General features: G+C 46.2%; 2 protein-coding genes across 3 annotated transcripts in view; both read right to left on the bottom strand.

Annotated features, from left to right (window-relative positions):
* The window catches only part of PRDM2 (PR/SET domain 2), a 182,494-nt gene that overhangs the window by 25,853 nt on the left and 129,523 nt on the right, over nt 1–27,118 (bottom strand). Inside the window, exon 11 of the mRNA XM_083802633.1 lies at nt 26,867–27,024. The gene's annotated coding sequence lies outside the window, so the exon portion shown is untranslated. The remainder of the gene's footprint in view (nt 1–26,866; nt 27,025–27,118) is intronic.
* The window catches only part of KAZN (kazrin, periplakin interacting protein), a gene marked incomplete at its 5' end in the record, with an annotated part of 186,524 nt that overhangs the window by 107,259 nt on the left and 52,147 nt on the right, over nt 1–27,118 (bottom strand). The window contains one exon of one of the 2 annotated variants that reach the window (XM_083802984.1): nt 26,867–27,024. In XM_083802984.1, the coding sequence (XP_083659110.1) occupies nt 26,867–27,024 (158 nt within the window). Of the gene's footprint in view, nt 1–26,866; nt 27,025–27,118 lie in introns of those variants that run through there. The other variant, XM_083802987.1, reaches the window with a different exon arrangement.

Below are 27,118 nucleotides of genomic sequence, written 5' to 3'. Positions count from 1 at the left end.
TTAGAGCTGTCTCCCAGACCATTACAGCTGCTCACACTAAAAAAAAAATAAACATATCACACAATATTTACAAGAGGAATTAGCAACAGAATGTGCACAATTAAACTTTGCTTAGAAATGTTTTGGCAACAAAATGTACTTAGCAAATTTTTATGTATCCTCCTCAGTAACCGGGAGAGTACAGCTAGTGTGGGTCTGGTGATGTAAGCAATGCAACATGGGGAAAAATGCAAAAATAATAAATGTTGCCTACTTTTCTGTTTTCAGCTTGGGGAATAGGTTATTTTGGTATGTCTCATATGAGTTTGAGAGTTAGGAAAACACAGGGGCTCATTTTTTCATGACCTGTTTATTGTAACTGAGCACGGAAAAATTCAACCGATTTTATTAAACTGCCTGTTTCATCCCATTTTGCCCCAGTTAGATTCTGATCTTACAGCTATGCAGGCTTCTGGTCTGGGCATTCATTATAATGTTTAGAAGGGATTAAGAAATTTAAAATAAATAAATAAATAAATGTTAAATAAAATATTAGAATAGCATTAAGGTGATTTTGCAGTATTTAATCAGTTCACATCAGACTTGAAAAAACATTTTTTTTCCTAGTCTTCATTTCCAGAGGGTGCAGCTTGACAAAAAGGCTTGCGACACCCAGCTCCGATCTTTCCCCTCGTCTTGCACAGTTTGATGGATTTTCCCTTCAGAGAGTACAAAGCGTGGTGGAAAACTCCTAGCTGGAAGAAAGCGGCAGGGAAATGCAAAGCCATGATGCACCCTGACTTCTTGCTGCACCCCTTAAACACCCCTGGTTTTTAATCGTGTGCTGCTAGAAGGATGAAAGCATGATTTACTAGGCAACCTTGTTTGGAAAAAAGAAATGAAGCCCCAAAGTGGATGCTGCTGGGCTTCAGGGAAAACAAGCCCCTGAATCTCAGAATTTATTTTTAAAAATTTTTCAGCAGAGCCACTGCCACAAGCTTTTAGGCACACAAAAGCAGGAGGATTAAGCAAAAAGGATGTGAGCGTTACGCAGAGAATGAAAACATCCCGAAAAGCAGTAGATAAACAAGTCAGTTACAAGCTTTTGTGGCTCAGGGACCAGCGCACGTTAACTGCTTGTAGGTGGGAAGGCGCTTCTGATCAAACAAATTATTACTGCAACCTCTTCATCCCTCCCAGCCAGCCTGCCTCTGACCTTACCTATCCGCAGCTCCCCACCAGGAGCTCCCCACCACGTTCCCTTCCAGAAAATTGCCGAGGGAAAGCACCCGGCACCCAAAGCCACGGGGAAACCACGGGCAGAGCGTGAGCATCGGTGCAGAGCTGGCATCAGCAGCAGATAAAACACGTAGGGATAAAATCTTCTGTGCTAGCGCCATTAGCCATGCAAATAAAAAAGGACAAGAAATACATTAAATACATAAACTTGGAGAACAGTTTCTAAATGAAACACTTCTCAGAATTTAAGAGTCCTTAAAGCACCAGGTGAGGGGCAAACTCCAGGACAGGCTACGGCGGTGGCTTCCTCCCGGAGAGGTCCATGGCCAAGTTGGGTCTGCAAAAGCAACGGTGAAGCCCCAAGTGCTGGCACAAAACAGTCATTAATAAGAAATCTGTTGCTTTTAATGAGTTATAATCACCAATTTTGGAAGGAATGATTAAAGGAGCAAAGCAGAGCCCTGCTACCTGCCATTTACCATTCCTGGCATCCATCGAAAAAAACCTGCCTGGGATGAAGAGAGGCAGGATGAGATCAGACACAGCAGCGTCTCCTCGGACACACCGGCCCTGCTGTAACATCCAGCCCGGGATGAAACAGCACGTCCCTGGTTTCCTGCAATTCGGAATTAAGTCAGTGGAGCTAAACCACCATGCACAAGCTACCATACACTTGGAGGGGTTTTTTTTTTCAAACAAGAGGGATGGAAAACAGATTCTCAGTTCAACTGAAGGAAAGGGGAGACAAATGCATAATTCTGCCCAAATCATGTCTTCACCCACTATTTTGAAAGTGCAAAGAGTTGAACAGAAACGTTTGTTTTGGCTTTAAAGAGCTGTCCAAGCAATGAAGCCAGTTAATTTCAGAATCATCTCTTACATTTACATAATGAGATGCTTGAGTCTTAGCATTTCAGCTGGCTTAAGGAAGATGGAGGAAATTGGTAACGTGACTTTTGACTTTTTTAGCCTCGTTTACTTTCACTGAGTTCATGGGTTCTCACTGGAAGCATCCAAACAAATAGACTGCATGGGAACAGCAGAGCCCTTGAACACTACTAACTCTGGCTTACATACCCCTTGCAAAATACGTAATGCTCACCGGGTCTGCACAGGGTGACAAAGTAGAGGTTTTTGTTGCGCGCAGTAGAGGTTTCTGTCGCGCACCAGTGCTACAAAATGCTCCGAAGGAGCTTCTTGCACCCTGCTTGCCCTGGTTACCTTTGCGTCATTTTGCAGCATACTCCCACCTGGGGAGGCAGCTCGGTGCTTCCCACAGAAAAACACTCAAGCTCATTCAGATGTTCTGCATTTCTTCATTTTAAGGCTTTTGCTACGGAGATTTGGCAAAGGAACAAACTCACGTGGAGACAGCACTGCTGCAGGGCTGGCCCGATGCTCCCAGCGTGCACCCAGGGGAACTCTCCCAGTTCCTTACTTCCTTGCTGAAACCTCATTTACCTTTTACAAACTCCACATTTTTCTCATTCACCTATTGCAAAACCCAGCCATCCGGCCTTTCCGAACTACGAGGAACCATCCAGAAACCCCTACACAACCCCCACCCACCTCCAGAGCTGCTTGGCACTGCCTGCTCTGCCTCCGCTTTCCGGCTAGGGGAAAGCTTCGCAATCAAAAGCTCCGCTTTCTTGAGATTCTTCTTCCCTCTTCCTCCAAGCTTTTGTGTTTTTCAGCTGCTGCTCAGCGTTTCAGGGGACACGGGCTTTTATTTTTAACTAAATGATTCACTCCTGACACAATCATTTGACAGCCAAAGCTGGAACGTTAAGGAAAAAAAAAACACACCAAATACCAGGAGACTTTCGGATAAAATCACAGACATCAGCGAGACTGGAAGAAACACAACACTTCTCGGGGTTTGCCGTAGATACCAGATGCAAATCAAAGCTGAATGGGCTCCAAAACGTGCGGTACGCGCGGCTCCCCGCTGACTGCCCCTGGAGCAGTGGGTGCTCAGACAGCAGATGCCTGGTATTTAGCTCCTTGGGTAAAAATGAGGACCTAGAGGTCTACCATCGAAGGGAAATCCAGCGCAATGAGTCCCTGAAGCATATGCACGGCCAAACTTCAGCCAAGCAGGGGACTGCTTGACAAGGGAGCACGACCGGAGGGATGCAGGAGAGGAGCCCCAACCTCCCCAACCCATCCGGACGGGGACAGGTCCCACTGGCAACAGCAGGGCAGCGACTGCAACTCTGCAGCTCAAACTTCTCACCGTGCAACGGGGTTTTTAGCCAAATGACAACGTGGCACGGTGTTCCTGGCAAAGCCAGGGGTTCCTGGTCCCTTTGCAGGGCTCTTGTTCTGGTGCAGCTTATACCAAAGCGATCTGTGTGCGTGCGGCACAGTGATCGTGGCTGACCGAAGGCGGGCTGAGTGCAGTGTCGAACCTATTTCTACAGAAATAAGGGCTGCCCAGCCCTAACCCTGGTATGAGGAACTAACCATCGGCCAGCTAAAAGCAGGCAGTTGGCACGCACGGAGAGGTCAGGCTCAGAATGCAGGGGACTTACTTAGCAGCAGGTATTTGATTACCTGAAGGCTAAAAAGAACAGGTTTATTGTGAACATAACTCTGCAGAGAGGAGGGTAAGAGAGATGATATCTACCTCCTGAATTGGAGCAGCTCTGTAACCTAACCGACCAGCTCAGGCAAGTTTTCTTTAGTGTCATTTTCTTCTCCCAGGTGATCTCCTAATAGGGGAGGTGATTAGAAAAGCTGATAATGTCAAATAAAAGCTGTTCTGGAAATTTTTATAGTTAACGAGTGCTACACAGGAGTGTTGGAGTCCATTTACACTGCCTGTACACCCTATATTTCTTCTGGGGGAACAGCGTTGCAGAAGGCCACCTCTCTCACCCTCTGACAACTGCAGCCATCTGCACCCGGCTGTCAGTAACCTGCCCACGGGATTTGATGCAATGGCCTGCAAATACATCAGAGAAATACCCGAGATAACAGCGAAGTACCAATTCTACTTAACAATATTCCTATCTATAAAAGTGAACAACCCGCTGTGGACTTTAGTTGTATCTCTTTGAGATCCAGCAAACTCCCTGCAATGCGTGAAGGCCGTGGGTGCAGCTCCAGGTGCTCCGCAGCGCTGTGCGCAGCACAAAGTCCCTCACATGGAGCAAACCTCTGGCATTGTGCTGAGAGGCACACATCCCTGTGTCACCAGAAAACCCTCCCCATAGCCTGGCTTTTCAAACCTGCCAGCTTTTCTGCTGCTGCTGACCTTGCTCCTCCAACTGAGGGGGTACAAAAGAACCTGTGGGTCACCCCACGTATGACAGATGGCAGAAATCTGCAAGGCTGCTCAGACAGCTGTGTGAGGAGATCAGGAGGGGCTCTTCCCCTAAAGCTTTCCCCACATGGTGTCACGGGATCCTAGCAAACAAAGGCCTTCAAGTTCCCAACACACGATAATTTAAATTTTCTGGGAACAAGGGATGAACAACCAGGAGCTGACATACAGGAGCTAACACGCAGCTCCTGCTTGTAGGATTGAACAGGTTGGGTACATCGGCTCTCCGACCCTAAACAGAGGTTTGTTAGGGAGAAACTCAGACTTTGCTGTTGCTGAAGAGCCCAAACAAGCTCCTGCCATGGTTTCCAGTTCTGGTGAGACCACAGTGCTCATCCCCTGCTCCCCTGCGCATTATCCAGTTTGTCAGGGGTTGTCTTTTCTACCAAAAAAATATGGCAGGCACTTTTTATAAAGAAAGTTAGCAAAAGCCACTGATAAATTAAACAAGGCAGTTACTCTCCAACCAGCGAATTGCACCACCAGCCTTAATTAGATCTAGCAGCCCAACTGTGAAAATTAAGGCCTTAAGTTTCTGAGTTATAGCAACTTGCTGGTGTTTATTAACCTGGCATGTTCAAATTCTAGGTTTCACAGCACCACACGTCATCATCCAGCTCCTATTGGAGAGCTTTACCAAAGCAGTGGTTTCCAAAACCTCCTGCACTCTCAGGGTGAAATCAGGAACAGCTCACAATACCTGAGTGTTGGAAATGCGTGTTGGTGGCAGTGCTCAGGGTTATCCAACGCATAATCTACAATGACAGGTGTCCCAAAGCACGGGGTACAAATGCTTTGTTAACCCCACCAGTTGCCACTGATGTCCTCAGGCGCTGAAAGCTCTCCCAGAGCCACGTGCTTGGCTGGGATGGAGCCCGACACTTCCCCCTCTGCAGCTAGAGTCAGTGATGGGACTTTATGGACACGCTTGGTTTTCATCCCCCTGGTTTATCTGCCATCCTTCTTACCGTTGACACCCTGCTGCCAGGTTTTCCACAGGAATGGGGCTGTGTTTCCATCCTCATTCCCCTGAGCGGTGCCATCTCTCCGGTGCTTTACATGGGCATCATCTGCAGCCACGCCACACCAGCTCGGCACGGCTGAGGCACGACATCCCTTCATTTGCTCGTTGTATTAGCTTACACAGGGGCTGTAAATGGCTCAGGCCGTATTTATGAGTGACCAGGCTGCCTTCTTGTCTATTAGCTTAATAGAACGGCTCACGCCAGACAAAAAGCCACCTTTAAAGCCATTTCGAAAAAACACAAATTTTCTATTCATGTGCTTTTCCTTCTGAACTTCGTAATTATCCAAGAGCTTCCCAAACATGAAACATGAAGGAGAAGTGCAATAATTACCTTAAATGCTAAGCCTTGAGGGAATTCAGGCTCATACCAATGGCTCATTCTTCCCGTCATTGGTGGCTGTTCCTACGTGGTGCTTAAATTGCAGTAACAAACCCGCTACGATGATGCACACCGTTGTTTGATTAACTTGGAAGCCCACGGCTATGAGAAATAACTCTTCTCTGTCCTCAGCTAGAACATTAAAACACGGTGTTTACGTTACTTCAGCAAAAAGGACCCCAGACAATCTCACTCCTGATGCTGGAAATCAGGTCCAAGAAGAGCCTGTGCTGGCTCTTCAGTAAGCAATAAGCATCAATAATCAATGTGTCTTGGCAGGTTGCATGGCCTAAGGCAGGAGCAATGTTGTTTGAGGTGATGGTCTGCAGATATAAGAAGCTAAGCTTTAGGCTGCAGTGATATCTGTCATTAGACCAGCTGGTATAACTGGAAAAAAAGTGGAAAAGCTTTTGGGTTCACAACCCCTTCATCAAAGCTGACAGAGATTAGAAGTTAAACATGCGCTTGAGTGCTTCGCTGAATTAGGGACCTACATCAGTTCAAGGCCATTGCTCTTCAATTTCTCCCTTAATTTTTTTGCTATTTGCTCCCTTCTCCAGACACAGAACGTGCTAAAGAAGAGTCCTGCTGGAGGCAATATGTGGTTATCTAAGAGTCTTTCTACTTTAAACCATAAAGCAACAATTTCCTCTGAATATAGCTGGCTGATTACTACCACAGAACTTCCAGTTCGTGGTGAACAGAAAGCTTGGGTAGCGTAAATTAAATGTGCTGGCTTATTTTAGTTTAACACAATTGCCACGACATCATTTAATATTTCATCGTTGAGTACTGCAGCATGCTTTTTATTTCAGTGGCAATTCTAAACCTTCCTGCTGACTTCACTTTTGCTTTTTTCCTACATGGTCTGTGACCACCATTTCACATTTAATACCTGAAACATGCCAGCTATGAAAAATGAGAGCAGGGAATACGTAAAGCCATGAACACATGCAAGGAATACAAGCATTGGGATGGGCTGTTAAACATGCAGAAGAAAGGACACAAAACAAGTGCCCCAGTCTCCATGTCTTCCTGCTTCTCGGGGCCCTGTATGAGATCTCTAGATGGTTTTCATAACCCTTCTTAGAGAAGAAAAAAAAAAAAAGGTAGAAGAGGTAGAAGTAGAGCCCAGGTTTTCACCACAGTGAAAGCTGCTATGGAAGTGAACAGATTATTTACTTCACTGGGATTTTTGCAAAGTGTTGATTGAATTAGGAGTCATTCCCAGGCTCATATTCACAACTGCCCCTGCCGTCACAGTTATTGAACCTTCCTCAACCAAGAAGACAAACTTAGGATCCTGTTTCTCCTGTAAGCTGAGCCTAGGACATTCTGAAACCTCCCTGGATGCATGCTCCTCACTGGAAAATTTCTTGCTTTGAATCTAAATCCAGACTCAGTTTTGCAGCTCACACCCATCTCCAACGACAGTGCACTGCTATCAAAGCTAATGAAGTAAAGTTAATACATTTTTCAGCCCTCAGTAAAAGCTTAGTTCGCCCAATTATCTTGTCTAATTACATTATACATTGACAGATGAATACATGACCCTCTGATATTTTAGTTTGCCACCTATAAATCCGCAGAAGAGACCCCATTCTTATTTAGCTCATTTGATTTGGATTTTCTTTAAGTTGCTCTAATGAACGATGTCTTTAAAAATTAACTGTTAAGGTGCTAAGCCAAATTTATTTTCCTTGTGTCAAAGGGTGGTAAGCTAGAAAAGTTCACCACCTAACTGCTCTATAGGAAACAAAGAGCAAAATATGTCCATTTATTCGATAACGAGCTGTTCATTGCTCTTGACACTACATACAACAAACAGCAGGGAAAAGGGGGGGGGTTGATTATGTTATGGATTATATTGATCAATTTGATTACATTATTGACTGTGTTCCCTGTTTGCTATATCCCCAGACAGTCAGAGGAGCATGGTATCATTAATACTCCCTCCTCTGGAAAATAAAGGCAGGATTTCCCTTGTGGTCAGTTCCCAGGTAAGTCCTGCTCAGCTCTCATGACCTTTCCTGCAGAGATCTGAGCAGTCAGCGATCTAAATGGGAAGCTGCCTGGCGAAACCCATGGCGCCAAGCGTGTACAACTTTCCCACCTGACGGTGTTTTGCTGCTCCAGCAGGTTTTAAAGCACCCCACTTATAAGCTGACAATATATAGATATCTAATAGCCAAAAACAGGTTGGAGTTTGCAAGCAGGATGATGTTGCTTTTAAGCTAATGGGATTTGTAGCTCGCACAGGTTAGGGACAAGGCAACCGCTGTGATGAAGAGACAGAAGAAGCCGCATTAGCCAATGCACTGCAGGGCTCTCCACATTACAGCACTGGATTAAAAATAATGCACTAGAAAACGCTGTTTTGCAGTAGATTGGATAGCCCAGCATTTCCTGGCATGTTGCTGGATCAAAGCCGAATTCCATAGCATTAATTATTCAAAAACCAACGAGATACACTTTGTCGGCTAAAGCAAAGAAAAATAATAATAAAATCAGCATCGTTACTCTGTGGAGAAGCAAAATGGATTTTGTGCAAATGATTAAATTCATTTGTGCAGTCAACCTGCACGTACGGTTCATCCAGATCTGCGAGGAACCGCGCCAGATTTATCAAACGTGAGAAAACGTGGAGCTCACACACGGTGCCATGTTAGACATGGCCGACGGGCCGTACGTGGGTCTGTTTTTTTTGGTTTTCACACCTTAGCCAGTTGGTAGGGCTCAGCCATAGAGGAAAAGCAGCCAGGCACACACATGTATATTGTTCTTCTCACATCTGAGAGACAAGAGCAAAATAAAACTACTTTTCTTTACCAAGGCTTAGTTAAGCCATAGCAAATGGCAGAATGGCTTTCCTGCTCTTCTCCTATCCCAAAGTGCAAGCAAGGCCAGGGTACTGGGAAAAAAATAAAATACAAAAAAATAGTCTTTAGCTAAATCACTTTGGGCCACTGGAGATCCTAGAAGGGAAAATCATGAAGCGCCAAGTGGAAGACCCAGGTAGGAGACCATTCCTTATTTCCCTGGGTATTTTGGGAGGTGCTCATAGTTTAGCGAAGCTCCATGGGTTGTAACTCACCCTGAATGTCACCCAGGTTTTGGCTTCAGGCGCTTTGTTCCCCCACGTATTTTGGATTCGCTGTGAAACTCACACTTGGAGCCCCGTCCACTTCCATCAACTTCACTCCGCTGCCCAAGACTGCCTTTGCTTGTCAGATTTTAATTGCTTTGTTAGAAGATAATTATGGCTCTTTCACCACTTTGGCTGCTCTCTGGGCTTTTTCGTTTCAGATTCAGCTCTCGGTTCAGCTCCTTACGAGAGGCTCTGAAACTCTCAAAAACTTTCCTGCCAGTTCCTCAACCTGGCTCATTCACAAGTACCTCCAGCTGTTCCCTGGTTTGGGGATTTAGTTTTAAAATGCATTGCTTAGATCTCTCATTTTTACAAAGAGCGCAGCACTGAGATTTCTATCCTAGGCATCGTAGTTAACCTCCTTTGCCTGAGGCGATGGAGAACTGTAATACCACCAAGTGCTTCGCAACCAGCCTGTGCCAGAAACACGACTGCCTTCTGGCTGCCCTCTTTTTTGTGACACCTACAGAGCGAGGCATTGTTTAAAACCCTTGTTATCGGCCTTGATGTACCCAGGAGGCTCCTTTGTCGTGCAGCTTTTTACTGAGCCATCCTTCTGCTCAGGGACTTTGTCATCTGCTCCCAGTTACCAGCGCTGTTTAGAAACCACAGAAAGTCAAGGGGCTGGACAAATGCAGCCTTTTTCAGTGCCTGCAATCTGTTCACCTTTAATAACTCGAGTCACTGTCTAATGATAACGAGCCCAAGCGTCCACCCATTTTCGAAGGTCATCCAAAGCTCCAGAGATCTGCCTTCACTTCAGAAGCCCTTCTCTCTTCCTTGCTGCCTTTTCTTCCAAGCTCACGTACAGCTTCTAACAAAACCTGCCTTCGCTGTGAGTTGCCTGTGTCAGCCTTCAAAGTCTGGACTTGGGTCTTCAACATCTGTACGTCTGTATGTAAATGCTAGCGTGAAAAAATGTTTCTATTAAAAAAACATGTATCTATACACCGTAACCATTCAGTCTCTTATCTCCAAAACGTCATCTCTTACAAATACTACAACCTTTTCAAAACTATTGACTTCAGATTTGCTCCAGCAACATGCCAGGAAACTCAACTATTTCTATATTGGAACCACATTTGACCACCAGTTCTATTTTCCCTTTGTTCTAAGCGACCACATCTTAAAATAGCCAGAAACAATCCCGTTAATACATTTGAGGCACTTACTTAGGCCGCAGGAGCTCTGCTTTCTCGGAAGAAGGCTGCTTGCTGCAGAGCATCCTTTGCAGAACTGAAAGCCACCGGACTTTTACACACCAGAACACAGGACGCAGCCAAGCAGATGGGTAACTGCAGCACCCAGCCAGTACTAACAGCAGAGAAACTCCAAAATGTTCAGTGCTGCCACCTCGCTAACCAGAAACATGGCCTGAATGCCCCAAAATACAGTTCAGCAAAGTTATTTCCCTGTTTCGCTTTGTATTGATCCCAGAGTAATTGAAAACTGACGTTCGGGTCCTGGCCAGCGCTGGCTCCGTTTGCCATCCCTCGCAGAGCGTGCACGGCCGGAGGCAAGCCAGGCACGCAGCATCCTTATTTTCCCAGAAATTCCCCTCGCCGTGCGTGGCTCCTTTCCACCGTTCTGCCTCTTCCCCGTGGCAAAGGTTTTCAGGCTGTAACCTGTGACCAAGCCGCATAAAGCATTGCTTTGCACCTCCATCAAGGGCACTCCTTCCCCGTGCAGGACAGCTTGCTGCTGAATTCTGCAGAACCCGCTCATCCTGCAGGAGCCAGGCTCCGCGCCTCCCCTGCCCTCCCAAGTGCTGGCTGGGTCTCGCTCCCAGCACCCTGCCTGGGAAGACATCTGCTTCGCAGCCAGGGGAAGGCAGCTGGGATCGAGCAAGAGCTGCAGCCAGACGAGCTAAAGGATTTCTAGTTCAGCCTCTTGGCCTGGTGCTAACCCACGGGTTTGTTCTCAGCTGTTCGTTTTCCTACATTTTACATAGGAACGTATGTCTACAATTCTGTTACTCTGCTCAAAGCCAAGGCCCTTTTGCCATTTTATCGCTTACACAGCAGAACTATAGTGCACAAGCTCTCAGCATCTCCCCGTTGCCCACTGCATAGGACACATCACCTTCATGGCTGCCACACTGAACACACACAATTGCTCACTCCTGACAATTCCATTTTTATCGAGCTTTAACGCTGTCCGATGGGTCCTCCGCTCATTGAGAAGCAAGCCACCATCAGGTCTTACTTCTTTTTGTCCTCTGCTTCTGCAATTAACCAAACTTGGTGGCCAAAGCCTGTGCTGTATACAAAGCACCTGCACCTCATCGAATAGGAAGCAGCAGTTTCCTAGCTGGAATGCCAGCACCTGCCTCTTGAAGCTCAGTAATCCCACTAATTGGCTCCTCCCCTCCATTTTGCCTCTAAACATAAATTCTGAAGGGCGACAAGAAGTGCTGCCACCTGCTACCACTTCTTTGCGTGATTCCCAGTGGATTACTTCTACGTATTTATCCTGAGCAGAGAAGCTGTTCGCCCTCCAGGTTTATTCCCCACAAGTGCTGTGTAATGGGCTCTGTCCTTGCGGGAGGGACACGTGTAGGTCCTGGAGCTGCTGCCCGCACGGCCCCGCAGCTGCCGGCACGCTGGGGACTTGAGAAGCCTTTAATTATCCCCCTTTCAGTGCATAAGGCAAACGCTGCCTCTGAGCACATAATATATTATTTTAGTAGGCTGCCGCAAGAGATCTCTTGGAAATATAACTTAATTCATGAGCTGAGATAGGTGTGTGCTATTTATATTATAACTTACAGCTTTCATAATGTTGGCCTGGTCCCCAGGATTTGGGAGCTGATCTGCAGAGTTTGTTTTCCGTGAGTGCTTGCAGACCCCGGGAGTGTCCGTGTCACTGGTTATGCAAGCAAAAAATGTATACACGTATTCTTCAGAAATTTCAAATACCTCATGGAAGCTTTTAAATGAAAAGGTGTGGACTCATCAGATGTGTCCACGGGGGAGGAAGAACAGAGAACAGAAAACAAACCTCATCAATCACAAAGTGGTTGGCTTTAAATAAAATTTCTGAGGGACTTATCGTCCCTTCATCACAGCTAAAGTCACACTTTATGTTACCCCAGCACAGTACGCAGCTCTCAAGTTAGTTTCTTAACAGTAAATGCTGCTGGCAAAACAGCTACTGATAACTCTGGTACCAAAACGTGGACTGATGTTATCTGCAGGCACTGGCAGCCCTCACTGCTCCAGGCAATTGCTTTTGGGTGAATTTAGGTATTACCCTCTTACCTCCACGCTGGATACCAGTAATATTTTAGCTATCACAGTGTCTTTCAAGGCAAAACAAGGAACTCACTAAGAGCCGTCAGCATGAGCATTTGGAAGGTTTCTCAGGCTACTGCCTGTTCAGCTTCTTCTCTGGGGCTCAGCCCCCCGCAAACTGCTCAGTAAGGTGCCTACCGGGGTCCTCCTCGGCAGGATGCGGCGTGGACTGGAGCAACCCGAGCAGGGCACGGAAAGCAGCAATGAAACTGCACCACTGAAAGACAAGGCAAGGCTCCTACCTAAACAGAAACAGACTTCTGCACAAGACAGAAACTTCATTTACGCACAGGAGAGATTCTCAGAAGTGTCACTGTCATAATTGCTCAAGTTGCCTCAAAAAATGCGGTTTGGCACCTGCAGAACCCTATCGCTCCTCAGCTCCTGAACGTCTTATCCAAATCGCTACTTTCCTCTCTGCCTCCAGGAGAACACAAAGTGCTTTCCAGTACGGTAGCTGTTCCTACTAAAACCGGTCAGGAAATCACCCCTTCATGCATATTTAAGAACATCACGTCTGTGCATCTGCTGTAGATGTGAACCTTACTTTTTAAAAAAAAAAAATCCATTTAAAAAATAATCAGCATTTGCAAAACCTGTTTCCCCTCTAGAATGGACTCCCTAATAAACTCAAACCATTAAACGCCCCAAGCTAGTTTATCATCTCTTTTCCATGACCTTCATCTAACTTCAGCTTTCAGATCCAGAGTAGGAGTGAGTTATTTTGATTAATGATGATTACTTCTTTGTCAGACCAGTAAATCAACTAAAATAAGAAACTCATACCTTGAAAGATTTAAAGGAGTTGCTGCCAAGTATTTTTATAAGGTCTTTATTCACTCTCCATTGTGTGCACTACTCTCAAATGTGCCACAACAAAATCCCTTGTACTATCAATCCCCCTGCCCCCTTTTGCAAACATTGCATTTTTCCTGTGTTTTCAGCGGAGCAGCTACATTAATATAGCTGTAGGACTGGCTTCTTTTCTTGTTTGTGCAGAGTCATCACCTATCATATGAGTAATGTAAGCGCAGCAGTGAGATTTGGGTCTGCTAATAATTTTGGATTTGACAGCGAGGGTTGCATCAACAAGATAAGCGAGGAGAGCATAGTTATTCCATGCAACATTTCGCTGTAAACATTATTTTAAAACCCCTTTAATCCCTTTTTAAAAATCCCTTCTTCGGTTCTCATTTGAGCTGTGCACATATACAAAGCCTCTGTTGCAGTACCTGCTACCAAAGCCCGCTTGTTGTTCCGGCAGCACACAGCAATGTTTGGCCACCTGTGCTCTGTGCAGTGAGATCTCACTCCTCCTCTCCAGTCCAGACAAAAGATCCAGGTGTGTCTGGAGGGTTTGGCAAGGAACTGACCACGAGGCACTGCTGGCAGAGCAGGTCCACAGTTTGGCTGCAAGGACAGTGGCTACTGATTGCAACGAAGCTCTGAAGCCTTTGTTTCCAAGTTTAAACCAAGCAGTCAGGAGGAATTTGGCTTTTCCTGCAGCTTTTTCCCAGCTTTACTGGGACAGCAGCGTGGCAGATAGTGAACCTGGCAAAAGAAAGCCTGGGGAAGTGAATGCCTACAGAGCAGCAATTACTTTGACTTAGGGCTCCTTCACCAAGGAGGAGAATTAGGAGAGGAAGATATCAGAGCACTTTCCAGATAGCCTTTTCACTCCAACTATTAATAAAGAAAGAGCTCTGATGAATCCTGCCCAGGGAGCGGAGAGCCTGGAGCTGGGGGGGTCTGGTCCAGCACACACCCAGCAGTGTCACAGCCGTGGCAGACGCAACCGGCGGAAAAATTATAATTACGCCTTCAATTCCATGCATTCAGATGAGTAACAGCATCACTGCCACTGCTTTTTTCCAGCAACTCAAGTGCATTATTCATAGGGGTTTTAACAAGTCTGTAATCATGGGAACTGCTTCCTTTATCATATTTTTAACCACACGGGAAGAATCTGAGGACCACTTCAGCTCCTGTTTCAGACCGGATGCCATCTGTGTGAATGCAACTTTGCACACCGAAAGAATTACTTTAGGAAATCACAGAGAGGCTGAGTTTTGAAAATATTCCCCAGACTTGGCTTCTGTTTGAAGAATTTCATCTGGATGAGTTCAAAACAACTCTGAAGCTGCTTGCTTTGGAACTGCAGCCTTCACCAAAGATGCCAAGGCTGCTACACCTGCCCTGGGAAACGTCCCTCTGCTTCCAAAGGTCCCTTTTTGGTCTTTCAGCTTTCAAAGCTGTCACAGAGGGTAGCGATGGGGCACATCAGCAGCGATGTTCCTGCAGCACTGAGCAAGCTTTAACATCAAGATCTCCTGCCAGCTTCTTGGGAACAAGCCGGAACATCTCGGGTACACCTTTGATGCCAGTGGTTCCAGGGACGAGAGGTGTCACAGGTCGTTCCTTGCAGACAGCTGCGTTTGAGCACCGTGATGGGGACCACGGAGGTTTGCCAGGGATGGGAAAGGGGGTGGCAAGACGTGCTCAGAAGCACCTTTTGGAAAGGGGTTTCTGCCCGCTGCTCCCTAACAAGAGAAGTTTTCAGTAAAGCACCAACAACGCCGAGACCAGGATCTGTACCTTCAGCATGGCTTAAATAGAGCCAAGCATTCACTGCAGAGGAAGCTATGAATTTTGTGCCTTTTTTTTTTCCTTTTTTAATCAGGCAGCTAGTAAAAAATAAAGCTACTGTGCTCTGTAAAAGCAATGTCAGATGAGAATGCTGTTTTCATGTAAAATCTTGGTGGTGTTTGCCAATATAAGACAAGCATCAGCCACAGATGTTAGTTAAGGACATCTTAATGTTGTGCTCACTGTGCATTCTGCAGCCTAATTACACTGCCTTCATTATTAATAATGTACAAACTGGGGAGTAATAGATTAGGACAGTTTTCGTTATTTTATTTGGGTCATTTGCAATGTAAGACTAAACCAGACAGCTAAAAAAGAAAAAGAAAAAAAGGAAAACGTAAATCCTTATATGAGCAAAGATTGTTAAAAACATGAAAAAGAGAGAAAAAGAGAAATAGAGAAACAGACCTTCTTCTTATTACCATTACACCAAAAATAATGGAGACTGACATCATTTGGAAGGGAAAAGGGAACAATTGGGGAATATTAAGTAAGACTCACATCATATGGTGATTCTGAATTCCTCTTTGGAGAAAGACCAAGCAAACAGAGGTGATGCATGCTCAGCCTCTGGCAGCCTGCAGCCAGAAAGGGAAGGTCACACTTGAAAGTATAGCAGAAGCTACCCTAAAGTCAGCTGGAGCAAAATTTCAAAGGGGGCAGCACTCCCTGGCTCAGGGGGGATGCATTCAGTTTGTACCTTTCTTTTCTTTTAAGCTGGAAAATTAAGAGATCTTGACTTCCCCCAGGCTACCTCTCTCTGTGTTTGTTCCTTTTACAAATGTGCTTGCTTCTAACTGTTAACGTAGCTGCTAGGCTATTATAAGAGTCCTAGAGCAAACGTCTTTTTAAACTATTGCAGGAAAGAATGGAGATTAGAAAGATATTTCAAAAAGAAAACCTTACTTTTTTGGCTTTCACATAGTACATATATTCTCTTTCCCTAAAGCCACTTCTGGGGAAATTTCTCATGCATAAATAAACATTAACCACTAATTCACAGGCAGGGAAAAAAGTATTATTTTAAGAAGAAACCAGAAAGACGGCCACCGGGCTCACATACATCACCAGCCACTTGTACAGGACCCCTGTTACTTTTTGCAAATTAGGGAACGGCAGCAAGAAATCACGCTAAATGCACCAACCACCAGCCCGCCTCCCCTTCCCCAGCCAAACCCTCCCAAATCAGGGACATACGAACAGCAAGACCACGACGAAAAACCAGGTGATGTGTCAGCACAAAGAGGCTCAGCACTCAGACCCCATCACTTGTTATTTTATCTTGCTCGATTGCTGCGTGCTGTTGCTTAAAGAAAGCACCTCCAGCAACCAGAAAGTGCTGCACGTACTCTCAGGTCAACGGGGATAAGTTTAAAGATGGTTTGCAACAGACCCCTTTTACAAGGGACAGTTAAATGCTTATGTTATTAGAGGAAAATTAAAAGGAATTAGGCTCTGGGCTGCTCTGGGAGTGCAGGACGGAGCCATCCAGCTCTTCTTCAGCATCTCCCCCCAGTGGCACCACCGCTCGCTTTCTGCAGTGCAGTCCATCCTCTGCAACCCAAACCATGGCTTCTGCTGTAAATTTGCCCCTTACTGAGCACCAACTTTCGTATTCGTTATTTTGCAAGGTCTTAATTAACACGGTTGCTCTGCCCTCCCTCTCATGCCAGGTTTCAGTGGTGTCACCTTTCATAGCAGTAACAGTGTGCGTCCCAGCAAAGGACAGCTGATATCTCTGAAAGATCTGGTATCCTCTCTCTGGCAGCTCTTTATTTACCTGGGAAACATATTCAGAGCCTCCATTTTTAGAGGTGCTGTGCGCTTGAAATCTAATAAAAGTTTGAGCTGGGTGACTGAGCAGCAAATTATTGGATTTTCCATATGAGCCAGGCTCTGCACACCAGTGACGAGGTTAAGCAGAAAGAGCAGGTCACCAACTATCAACCTTCCAACAAAAGAGTTAATTAAATTCAAATATCAACAGAAAAAAAATAATAAATTACGCTTCGCTTATAACAAAAATTTTCATGTAACATTTAACTTGCAAAAAGAGTCAAAGATTCCACTGACGTTAATATTAAACTAGGATGGTTTTGCTTTTAACTTAATCACCAAGCAACCAAGTAAGCAGGAGAAGGCAGGCTATTCAGCAGCAATCCCACAGACACGTCTGGGGCTGAATTCTGACACTGCACCATTAAAATCCATGGAGATTTTCCTGAGGCTCCCATGACAGGAGGATCAAGGATACGCACACTGACGTCCGATTCCACGTTAATTGGTCCCAACTCCACTCACGGTTCTAGTCCTGCTCAAAGCCTTTTAATTCGGGGAAGAGTTGGGCAGAAACGATAGCAGCAATTAATTGCTAAGAGGTACCAAGGTGCATTACTTGATATTTATTATTAACAGCATCTTTTAAAACACTTTTCATCCTAAGGATCCCCGAGCTTTTACACACATTAATTAATGAAGAGTCTCACACTACCACTGTGAAGTTTGTGTTATTCCCAACTCAGGGATAAACGAGGACGATGGGAATGAAATTACACCCTCACATGTACACAACGAATAGCAGACACCTTTTCCCAACAGGGGAAACAGAAAAGTGGCAACGGGGTCTCACAACGAGCAAATCCAACGCCTTGCTCTGAAAATTGGAGAGCAGAGAAAATCAAGGGAGTCTGCCAAATCCTTGTGCAAGTGAAACGAGAGCTTACGTGTGCTGAGTGCTTTCTTCGCAGAGCAGCTTTGCCTAGGGCCTAGAAGGAGTTAAAGTATACGGGACTGCAACATCTGGACAAGATCTGCTGCCAGGGTTAACTTCCAGGGCTGTTTTGAATATTTTTGCCTCTTTCCAGTATCAATAGCAGGCCAACATTCTCTTCTAAAAACCAGCTCTTCTATCAGCATTTGCTTTCAGAAACAAAAGGGCTTTTGCTTGCAAAATTAGCTCGCTATCCAGCATCTGAGGCACAAGTCTGGAGAAGTAACTTCATCTTTCTCAAGCGAGAACTCAGAGCAACTGTTGATACATGGGGAAAGAATGCAAACGCTCAATCTCGCAGAGCCATTAAATATTTATTAGCCTTTCGGAGACGCAAATACAAGCGTTGGGCTTGGCTGGCTGCGTGCGCATCCCGGGTGGGCTCAGGCAGGCAGCGAGCTTGCGGCTTCGGCTCTGGGGGAACTGCTTCGGGACGGAGCTCGTGGGCGTCCCGGTGCCTTATTACCACGGTGCAGCACTGGCAGAGCTGCCTTTGGGGGCAAGCAGGGGCTGCCTGCTCGCAGAAGCAGAGCCCAGGCAAAAGCTATCAGAGGGAGCAGGCACGATGCAGCCGGGCGAGCCCCCTGAATCTGGGGGGAGCCCAGCTCCCAGGGGAACCCCCCATCTCACCTCCTGGTTGCACGGGGCACAGCAGAACCACCTCAGCAGGGATGCTAGCAGCACGCCGTGCAGCCCGAGTGTCTGCAACCTGCACCAGCTCCATCCATGCCCATCTTGAGGCAGATAAGAATGATGACACCTTATCGCCACGGGCTGTCCCCCTCTTATCTCTGCCTTCCTACAGGCTTCTCGCACCCGACTACCGAGTGGTGTTTGGAGAGAATAAAACACGCTTTCTGCGAGTTTTCATTTCCTTGACTCATTCAGAAAACAGAGCGGGGGACAGAAAGCTAGGCGGGATTTTCTGTTCCATTTGTTTGCTCCACAATTGGTGTTTTCTTTGCTTATTAGCTGGAAATCTGCATTGCTGATAAACCGCTGCGATAGCAGATACACTCTAGCCTCCCTAATTGCTCCTTCCACATTTATGAGGATACTTTTCATTTATCTCTCATGAACTCTAATTAACGCTTGCAGAGGTTTTACACACACACTCATGCATGCACCCCCCCAGTCATGAATACACATCACTTTTTAAGCGACACGGAATTGCCATCATCTTTTCTTTCGCATTTACCAGGTCTCTGAGGCTGAAAAGCTGTCTTTGGCCAGCTGCTCATAGGTGGGAGAGCCTTTGGTGAGTGAAGGGGCTGGGCAAATGGGGATTTTGGAATTGTCTGGGTACCAGCTGGATTTGCAGTGCCTGCTGTCTGCAGAGATCTTGGATTCTTTGCGAACTTCCTCTTTCAATTAGTCTTGGTTCCCCGTGACTTCAAGAAAGGCATCTACCTTGCTCAAATGCTGTATCTTTTATAGACACACACACATATATATGTTACTCTCCATGAAGCACTGTGCTGGGTTGCTACACAACATCCAGCTTCGACCTCTCCCCTGGCATGACCTCCATACAACAACAAAAACATAAAAGTCTCCACTAATTTATAAGCAATTAATTGAAAAACAGACCTGTGGAGAATCTCCCCGCTGCACTCTTTAAACACAAGGTTGTATCTTCCTGTTTGTAGAAGGGATTTTTTTTTTTTTTTGAGTCTTTTACTCTTGCAGGGTTGCAAATATTGAAAGTATCTCTGAGCTTGCAGAGATATCAAGCCTAACTCTGAATAATGAGCATATTCCAGTACCAAAGGAGAGCAAAATAAGAGAGAGGGAAGGAAATCAGAGCCACAATGACACTGTACTGCAGCATCGTTTACCTAATGCATTACTAACAGCTCCACTCTTGCAGCACTTAGGTGATGGCAAATGTAATATTGCTTTTCAGTACTGTTACCCAGCGATATAAATATTTTCTCGCAGTGATTGCAGGCAAGAGAATCCATCCATTGCATAGCAATAACACGGAGAAGGCAGAAGCAAATGAAAGCCAAGTCCCTGACTTATGGTCCCAAGCAGAAACCTTAGTGAGAGCTCACCCAAATGTCAAAGAAATAAATCTGTGCCCGATTCACAGAAAAGGCGTGCAAAAAGAGAAGAGCAGGATGGGATCACATTGCCACTGGCCACTCTTTGATTCCCAATCCCTTTGCAACAACGCAGATTTTCTCTGCGACTTTTCAGCTTTGCACACCATTCAAAAAACCCAACACGTACTAGCTTTCTTGCAGGATTCCTCCCCAGTTTGCACACTGTAGCACCAGAGCAAAGGGACGGCAGCAGCCTCAGCAGCAGCACCCATCCGTGCATGGCAGACCAGCCGAATTTAGGTTCCCTCCATGTACGGTACGGAGAAGGATTTAACAAATTCAGAACGTCTTTTTTTCTCCAGTCCCAAGGGAGGATGGGAGTGGAAGCTGGCCAGGGTACAGCGGTGCCTAAATGACCGCAGCGAGCCGGGGGCGACAAACCTGCTGAGGACAAACGTGCAGCCACAGCTGGTCTGACTCGGCAGCCACACACCAGGCTGATGGCACAGGTTGGGGTCGGCAAGAGTGAAACGCTGGGTGGGCTTGCTGCAGGCAGCATCACCCCCAAGCTGCAGCCTTCAGCATCCCGAGGTAGCCAAACATTCAAGGAGTTGGCCTTGTTGTAAAGCTTTCCGACTGATTTTGCATTAGAACTATGTAAAATGCCACATAAAGCAGGCCCTTGGCAGCGATGTGCACAAATAACTGGTGACTCTTACTTGCCTGCCTTAAAACTTTAAACAAATGCAACCACACATCCATGTGCAAATTTCCTAGTTTTAAATACTCAGAGAAAAAGTATCTTCAAATCTGGATTAGCTTTGCCCTCACTGGCAAAAGACACGTGAGAGGTTGGTGTGAACCAGGTGGGCTTTTGGCCTCCTCAGACATGCACCAGGAGCTGCACAAACCCCGTCTTTTCCTCCGTCCATGCGGTGGAAGGAAACCACCCAACTAACGAAATGGCATCAGACATTTTGGGAAGTCTCTCCCTTCCACTAAAATAGAGGGACAGAGAAAATCAGCCTCAAGAAACCAAACCCATACAACACAATAAATTGCAGGCAGTAAAAAACAAGCGATGAATACTAAGCAGAGCCAAGGTGTGACGTTCACAGGGATCGTAGCTCCTCCAGGTCTCGCCATTTGTGGGTAACTAACGATGTGTGGGGTTGTGTTGGCAAAGGCAGCAGCATCCACGTTGCTGCGCACCCACTATTTTAAGGATACCTTTGATCTCCCTTCATTATACAGCACATCATTCTCCTAATAGATTGAGCTACCAGAAGCAATCCACAAATCAATTTCTCTTCTCGCAGACCATGAAAAGAGGCAGCGGGTTGTCAGGTACACGTTTAGGGAGAGGCGCCACAGACCAGGTTCGTGTAACACATGCTAATGATGCCATTAGAGACAACACGGGCCTTGATGGAGCTTGCTAGATGCTGCGTTTTATCTTCTCCTTCAAGAGAAGTGGGAGTCCTTTGTGCTCCTTTTCAGGCTAGCCCTAGCACGATCATTAGAAGACGGGTTGCTGGCTTGGAAGGGACTCAGAAGATTTCTGCTTATGGAAATAGGATGACAAGATTAATTTAAAAATACAGCGTGTGGAACAGCAGGTTTATTTTTCACTTTCCCCTGTCCTGATTTTATCTGATGCTTTTTTCCAAGCTGAACCTGCTTACAAACTGTGAACACTGCCATGCGTGAACACCAGGTTAAAATTGTATTTTATATTATTCGATAGAGGGGAATTAATGTCGTATCTACTTCTGCATCCCCCACAACACATCAGTGTGGCAAGTATGCTTTCAGAACTCAAAACAATTCAAGTTTATTGAAACAAAGGATAAATTTTCCCTTCCCATTTCTTCCTGTAGGTACTAATACAGCCCACTCACATGAAAATAAAGGTCACAGTGTTTTGTTCCTAAAGCTTGGTCTGGTACAAGTCTGAAGAGCAGATGGTGGAAAGCATTTAACTAGCAAGCACAATATTGCAACAACACGGTTGGGTTTGTACAACAGGCCTCTGTAGAAAATGAGAATTATTTTTAAAGGTCAGCTGATGCAATAGCACTCCTGCTACTTGTCTTGCAGCTACTATCGCCACTGTGTACTCTTTTCTTTCAGAGACTGCTGAAGAAAAGAGTATAATTTGAAAGAGCTCAAGAAATTATGTTTTTTTTCTGGTTGGAGGCTAATATATATATGTAAAAAAAACAGCTGGTGGGATATCGAATGGTTAGAAGTCACTCGCATCAAGGAGGTTTCTCCTTTTTGCAAAACTGAAAGGCTTCCTCTCACCTTAAATCATTTATTTTATAGGACCCCAGTGTCAAACTTCAAGGGCTCATGGTGGTGATTTTAAGCAACAACAACAACAAAAAAAATCCAACTGTAAATGAAAAGGTTCTTCCTGATTGAATTTTGGGGCAACATCTGTACTATTCTGTTAACAAACTCATCTAGCAGTACCACCTGGTTTATTTTCTTTCTTTACCTAAGAATGCAATGAGCCCCTCAGCAGGGATGCAGTCAAATATCTCTACATCCTCATGCTCGCTGAATTACACCTAGTCCACGACTGAAATCCAATTAAATCTAAGCCAGCTGCTCCACACTAGGCTAATCCTATCTTAACTCATCATTCACGGTATGTCCACATCTGAAAAGTCCGGTTCAAACCAAAAGATTGTATCTCTGGGTATTCACCCCTGCTGCAGCAGTGCCTAAGTGGGCCCCGATGACAATCGCACCTTGTCGAGAAAGGAAATGAGTGAAAAGATGGCAGTTCTCCCAAAGAACTTAAAATCCACTCAAAGTCAATTCAACGCTTTATGGAAGTAGCTAAATGTTCAGAACTTCCTGAAAGCTTGGCTTTTAAGGTCAGGCATCCGGGAATAAGAAAGAGTCTGGTTTTTTTTTAACACATGTACTTTCTTATAAGGGAGAATATTAACCTACCTGAGGCTGCTGCTGGTGCCTGGGTGCACCTTGTCAATTCATTAGACAAATTGCTTCAGCAAACCGCTGGATTAGATCTGATACCTGTGACGCAGCCATTAGCTGTTGGCTACCTTCTTCTCCACACCAGGCACGTCTCTCACAACAGCAATTAGAAACAGAAAGTAAAAGAAAAAAAAAAAGGTAATTTAGGCATAGCTGAAGGAAGATTTAAAGTTGGGAGGTGTAATGGATTCTAGTCACGTGTCTCTCAGAAGCAATAAATCCTGCTGAGGGAAACGCTGGAGGAAAAAACACTGCTCGGCTATAAAATTCCACCTCTGAGGATTATAAAACACCACGCACAGAGCAAACATCCTTCCCAGGCATAATAGGACTGTCAGAAGTGATTGACAGCAATGACAATCTATCACAGAAGGCCGTACCCGTGCAATAGCATCCTGCACGGGGCTGGCTGGCAGAAATGAAATTGTTTATTCATCCCTATACTATGCGGAGGATGGAACATGTCACAGAGCGTAAATGTACCTTTCCTCCCCATCTGCTTTTACATACCAGCGTTATCTAGGTACAGCTTTTAGTTCACGTAGCATTACTCTGTTTTCCCCCCAGGTTTCTCCCCTCTCGTGCCCTCCGCGCAGACTGCACGCTGAGTGCTCTGAGGGAACACGGCGCCTCGACACCCCCGCGCCGGCACTGCCAAAATCCCGACACAAACAGCAGAAATGAGCAATCTGGAGGCAAAGCTGCAGCCCTCGCTGAAGGGAGGGTGATGCTCCGTGGCTGGCAGCGAGCAATCCCTCCCGCGGGGTGTTTTCATGATGAGAAAACCCCCCCTGGGCTGGATGGAGACCTCCAGGGTCAAGATCCCCGCAGAATGCAATGACTTGCATTAAATTTCTGTCTCCCCTGGGCAGAATCTGAGCTGACGGCCTCAACCGAGCTTATTCCCTGTCCCCAAACGCTGCTGGGGGAACCTCTCCACATCCCATCCTCTTGGCCAACCCCAGCAGCAGCTCTGTGCTCCACTCGCCCACGCTGCTCCGCGGTGGCATCGTGTAGGATCGGTGCAAAACGTTCAAGGCAGTGCCCCGATCTCCATATGAGGATGCCCCGCTGCATGTGGGAGGAGATGGTTTTCTGTAGGGGCTCTTGCTCTGTTCTGCCTTTGCCAACAAGTGACCTCCAAGTTGACAAGACAGACAGGGAAGACAGTTCTTCCAAGAGTCCAACAGATAAATAAATATGGTCTAATGAGGGGACTGGGCTGACACTCAGCAGAATGGAGCCCAAATTCTGGCTCTGAAACTTTCTGGCTTTTTCTGAGATTTCTGAAAATTCTGGCTTTGAAACCTTGAGCAAACTGCCCATGGCTCTGCTGCGGCTCCTCTGCTCCCCACCGGGGAGCTTTGTCTCCTCGTCGTCATGGATGGATGCACACAGCGCACAGCACAACCCCAGCAAAAATTACTCTGAGCATTTGTCCAAAGTGGAAGAACACTGGCCATTGATCAGTTTTGTGATTCACCTAAAAAAAAATAAAAAACAAACGAAAAAAAACCACCTACCCAAGAGCAAAGCTAGATCCTTGTTGGATCGGAAGCATTTGCTTCAGCCATGTCTCCTGGGCTGCTGGTGTCCAGAGTTACAAGATTTGTACGCTCTCTCTCCACGTCAGAAACGCAGCACTTTGAGGCAGTCATCCCCAAGGGTGTGTTTTAAGAGCAGCACCACAGAAGCGAGGAATGCCCGTTAACCACCACCCCTCGCATCAGCCGATTCTGCTGGGTTAGCAATCCAGCTAATTCCTACCCCAAAATTGAGGCTGGATGTTCTCTCCCCAAACCATCTGCCAGCCAGAATCAGGCCCGTGCCAAGAGAGAGCTGGAGAGGAAGCAGAAGGGCCAAACCCTGGACTTCAGCTTTTCTTTGTGCAGAGCCTCGCACAGCCCGTCTGATTTAGCGCCCATCCTCGTGGGCTGGGATCAGGGGAAATGGAAGGAAATAACTGCACTGGTGACAATATTTCTTCCTTTTTACTTAGAGCCCCAGGGCAATGAGCACGTGCCCTCCACGCATACCCCTGTGTGATGTTCCTGTTTGGGCAGCTTGCTGCCAGCCTCGTGTTCCTCCCGTTCCTCAGGAGATTTATTTCATTGGGTTTTTTTGGTACCTGATGTTGTCATCTGTTCAGTTGTCCCCTGTTCGGTTCCATCCTTTTGCTCATTGTTGCTGCTGCCCACCTTGTCATCCTTCCAACTCCAAAATCCCAGGCCCAACAAGGCCCTGCCCTGCCTCAGAGCAGACCCAGGTGCCCCACGGGGATGCCGTGGCACTTCCCACTGCTGTTGGCATTTCCTTCACCAGTCACCCAGGCAGTGCTCTGTATGCATTTAGGACAGCCAATAAGCAGTAAAGCAATTCTCAGGAGCTAGAAAAAGAATTCCTGCGTAAGGAATTCTTCCATAGGCACTTTTTGCCCCATATTTATTTCATCTGCAGCATGCAGATGCCTGTCAGCATCTGCCTGCTCTCACGCCTGACTCCCCAAAGGTATTCCCACCTGCAGCACAGGCTGCATGTGCAAATCCAAATGCACTTTAACCCTTCGTCTTCTCCATGTCCTTGCAGCAATGCCCCAACCAGTGATTTGGGGAAAAAACAGGTGATTTGACTAAAGACGCACAGAAGAGAGGTGAGCTCTGTAGCCTGCAAAGCCTGAGTGGACATCTGCTAGGGTGGCATCTCTGGTCTTTGGGATCAACTGCCTCTCCGTCCATCTGTCCCACTGGACTGTAAGCACTGAGCATCCTAAAACTTCAGCACACCTAAATACATTTCCCTCACTCCGCAGGCAAGAATATCCAAATTTAAACTACATGTCACTAACACCAGGGATTCCCAGCTCACTTCTTGCATGCAACAAAAGCCCTATTAGCTAAAGTAATTAGGACCAAAGGGCCTTGAAAGTGAGAGAGACGGATAAGATAACCACCAGGCTCCACCTGGGAGAATATGGGAATAAAACATGAAAATGTGTGGTTTTCTCTGTTTGCATTTTCCATTTAGGTACTTGCAAAGAGCTGGCAATGAGTCGCAGAAAACCGAGCCCTGGGGACCGTCTGGTTAGCGGAGGTGTGGCTAATTGTGGTGATGCTATCAGCACCAAGCCGGGCTGGTACCTACAAGGGCAAACTGGGGTTGGCATGGGATAGTGATCAGAAAAAATCCTGGGAAAGATTATTTTGCACACAGCACAGCTAATCCTTACAGGAATAATTTCCTCTGCTTTTATTTTCTTGTTAGGCTTCTAATGAGAGGTGAGGGGCACAAGCTGCAATATTCAGAAAAAGAAAAATCCCCCATGAAAGGGGCCCAGGAGTGGAGCTCTCGACCCCTGGAGAGCTGTGAGTGCAGGGGCAGCGTGAGCCTTACTGGAGCAGATAGTGGGGCTCCCTGCCTCCCCACCAGCCCTCCAGTGCAAGCTGCCATTTTCCATCTAGGCTTTGCAAATAAAGACTACAGGGGAGTATAAAAAATAAATATATATAAAATAAATATTTCAGATTTTTTTTTATAGGTTGAAGGAAACACTCCAACATAATAAACTTATAGAGGGAGAGATTTTGTGTAGAAGCAGCAAAGACATGAAGCAACATCTGCGTAAGATTTCCTGACTTTTAGCTGACATTTTGGAGCTGGGTTAAACCGACAGCTGAGCCGTGTGTCTGGCACTTCTAAAAGTGGCATCAGCACAGATGCTTAGTGGCAAAATGATTTTCTTTTGCTTGGGCTGACACTGGATTCCCATCCACAGGTATATCAATCTCCAACCCTAAATTTAACACTAGGGCCCATCAAAAGCTGCTCTCTGCACTGAGATGGCCTTGCTGCAGCTGTGTGTTCTGGAAGCCCAAGTCCGTTTTAAACACATTTGAGGGACTGCTTTGCACTGCTAAAACCATCCCTGAAAATGAATGCCTCTCGGTCTGTGCAAAGCGCCTTTCTTGTTGTAACAGATGGGAGTGCATTGATTTTGTACCTGTGCATCCATTAAGAGGTGCCTCATCAGCATCATGGCACTTTTCAGAGATTCCTTCTCGCTGGGCAGAAAGGCATCTTCGTCTTCATCCAGTGTTTTTGACTTGTTCACGATAAAATGGGAGATCTGGTCGTTCAAGGAGTGCAGTGACTCCACAGCTGGGGAGACAGAGAGCAGAAAGGGGATGAAAAATGCGGGGACAGCCCAGGCCATTTTCTCTCTTTGAGATAAGGATGGGAACAAGATGCACTT

Source organism: Anser anser (assembly GCF_964211835.1).
Source record: "Anser anser genome assembly, chromosome: 17".
NCBI lineage: Eukaryota > Metazoa > Chordata > Aves > Anseriformes > Anatidae > Anser > Anser anser.
Note: the sequence above shows the minus strand (reverse complement) of the source record. Positions and strands in the feature narration are given on the sequence as shown.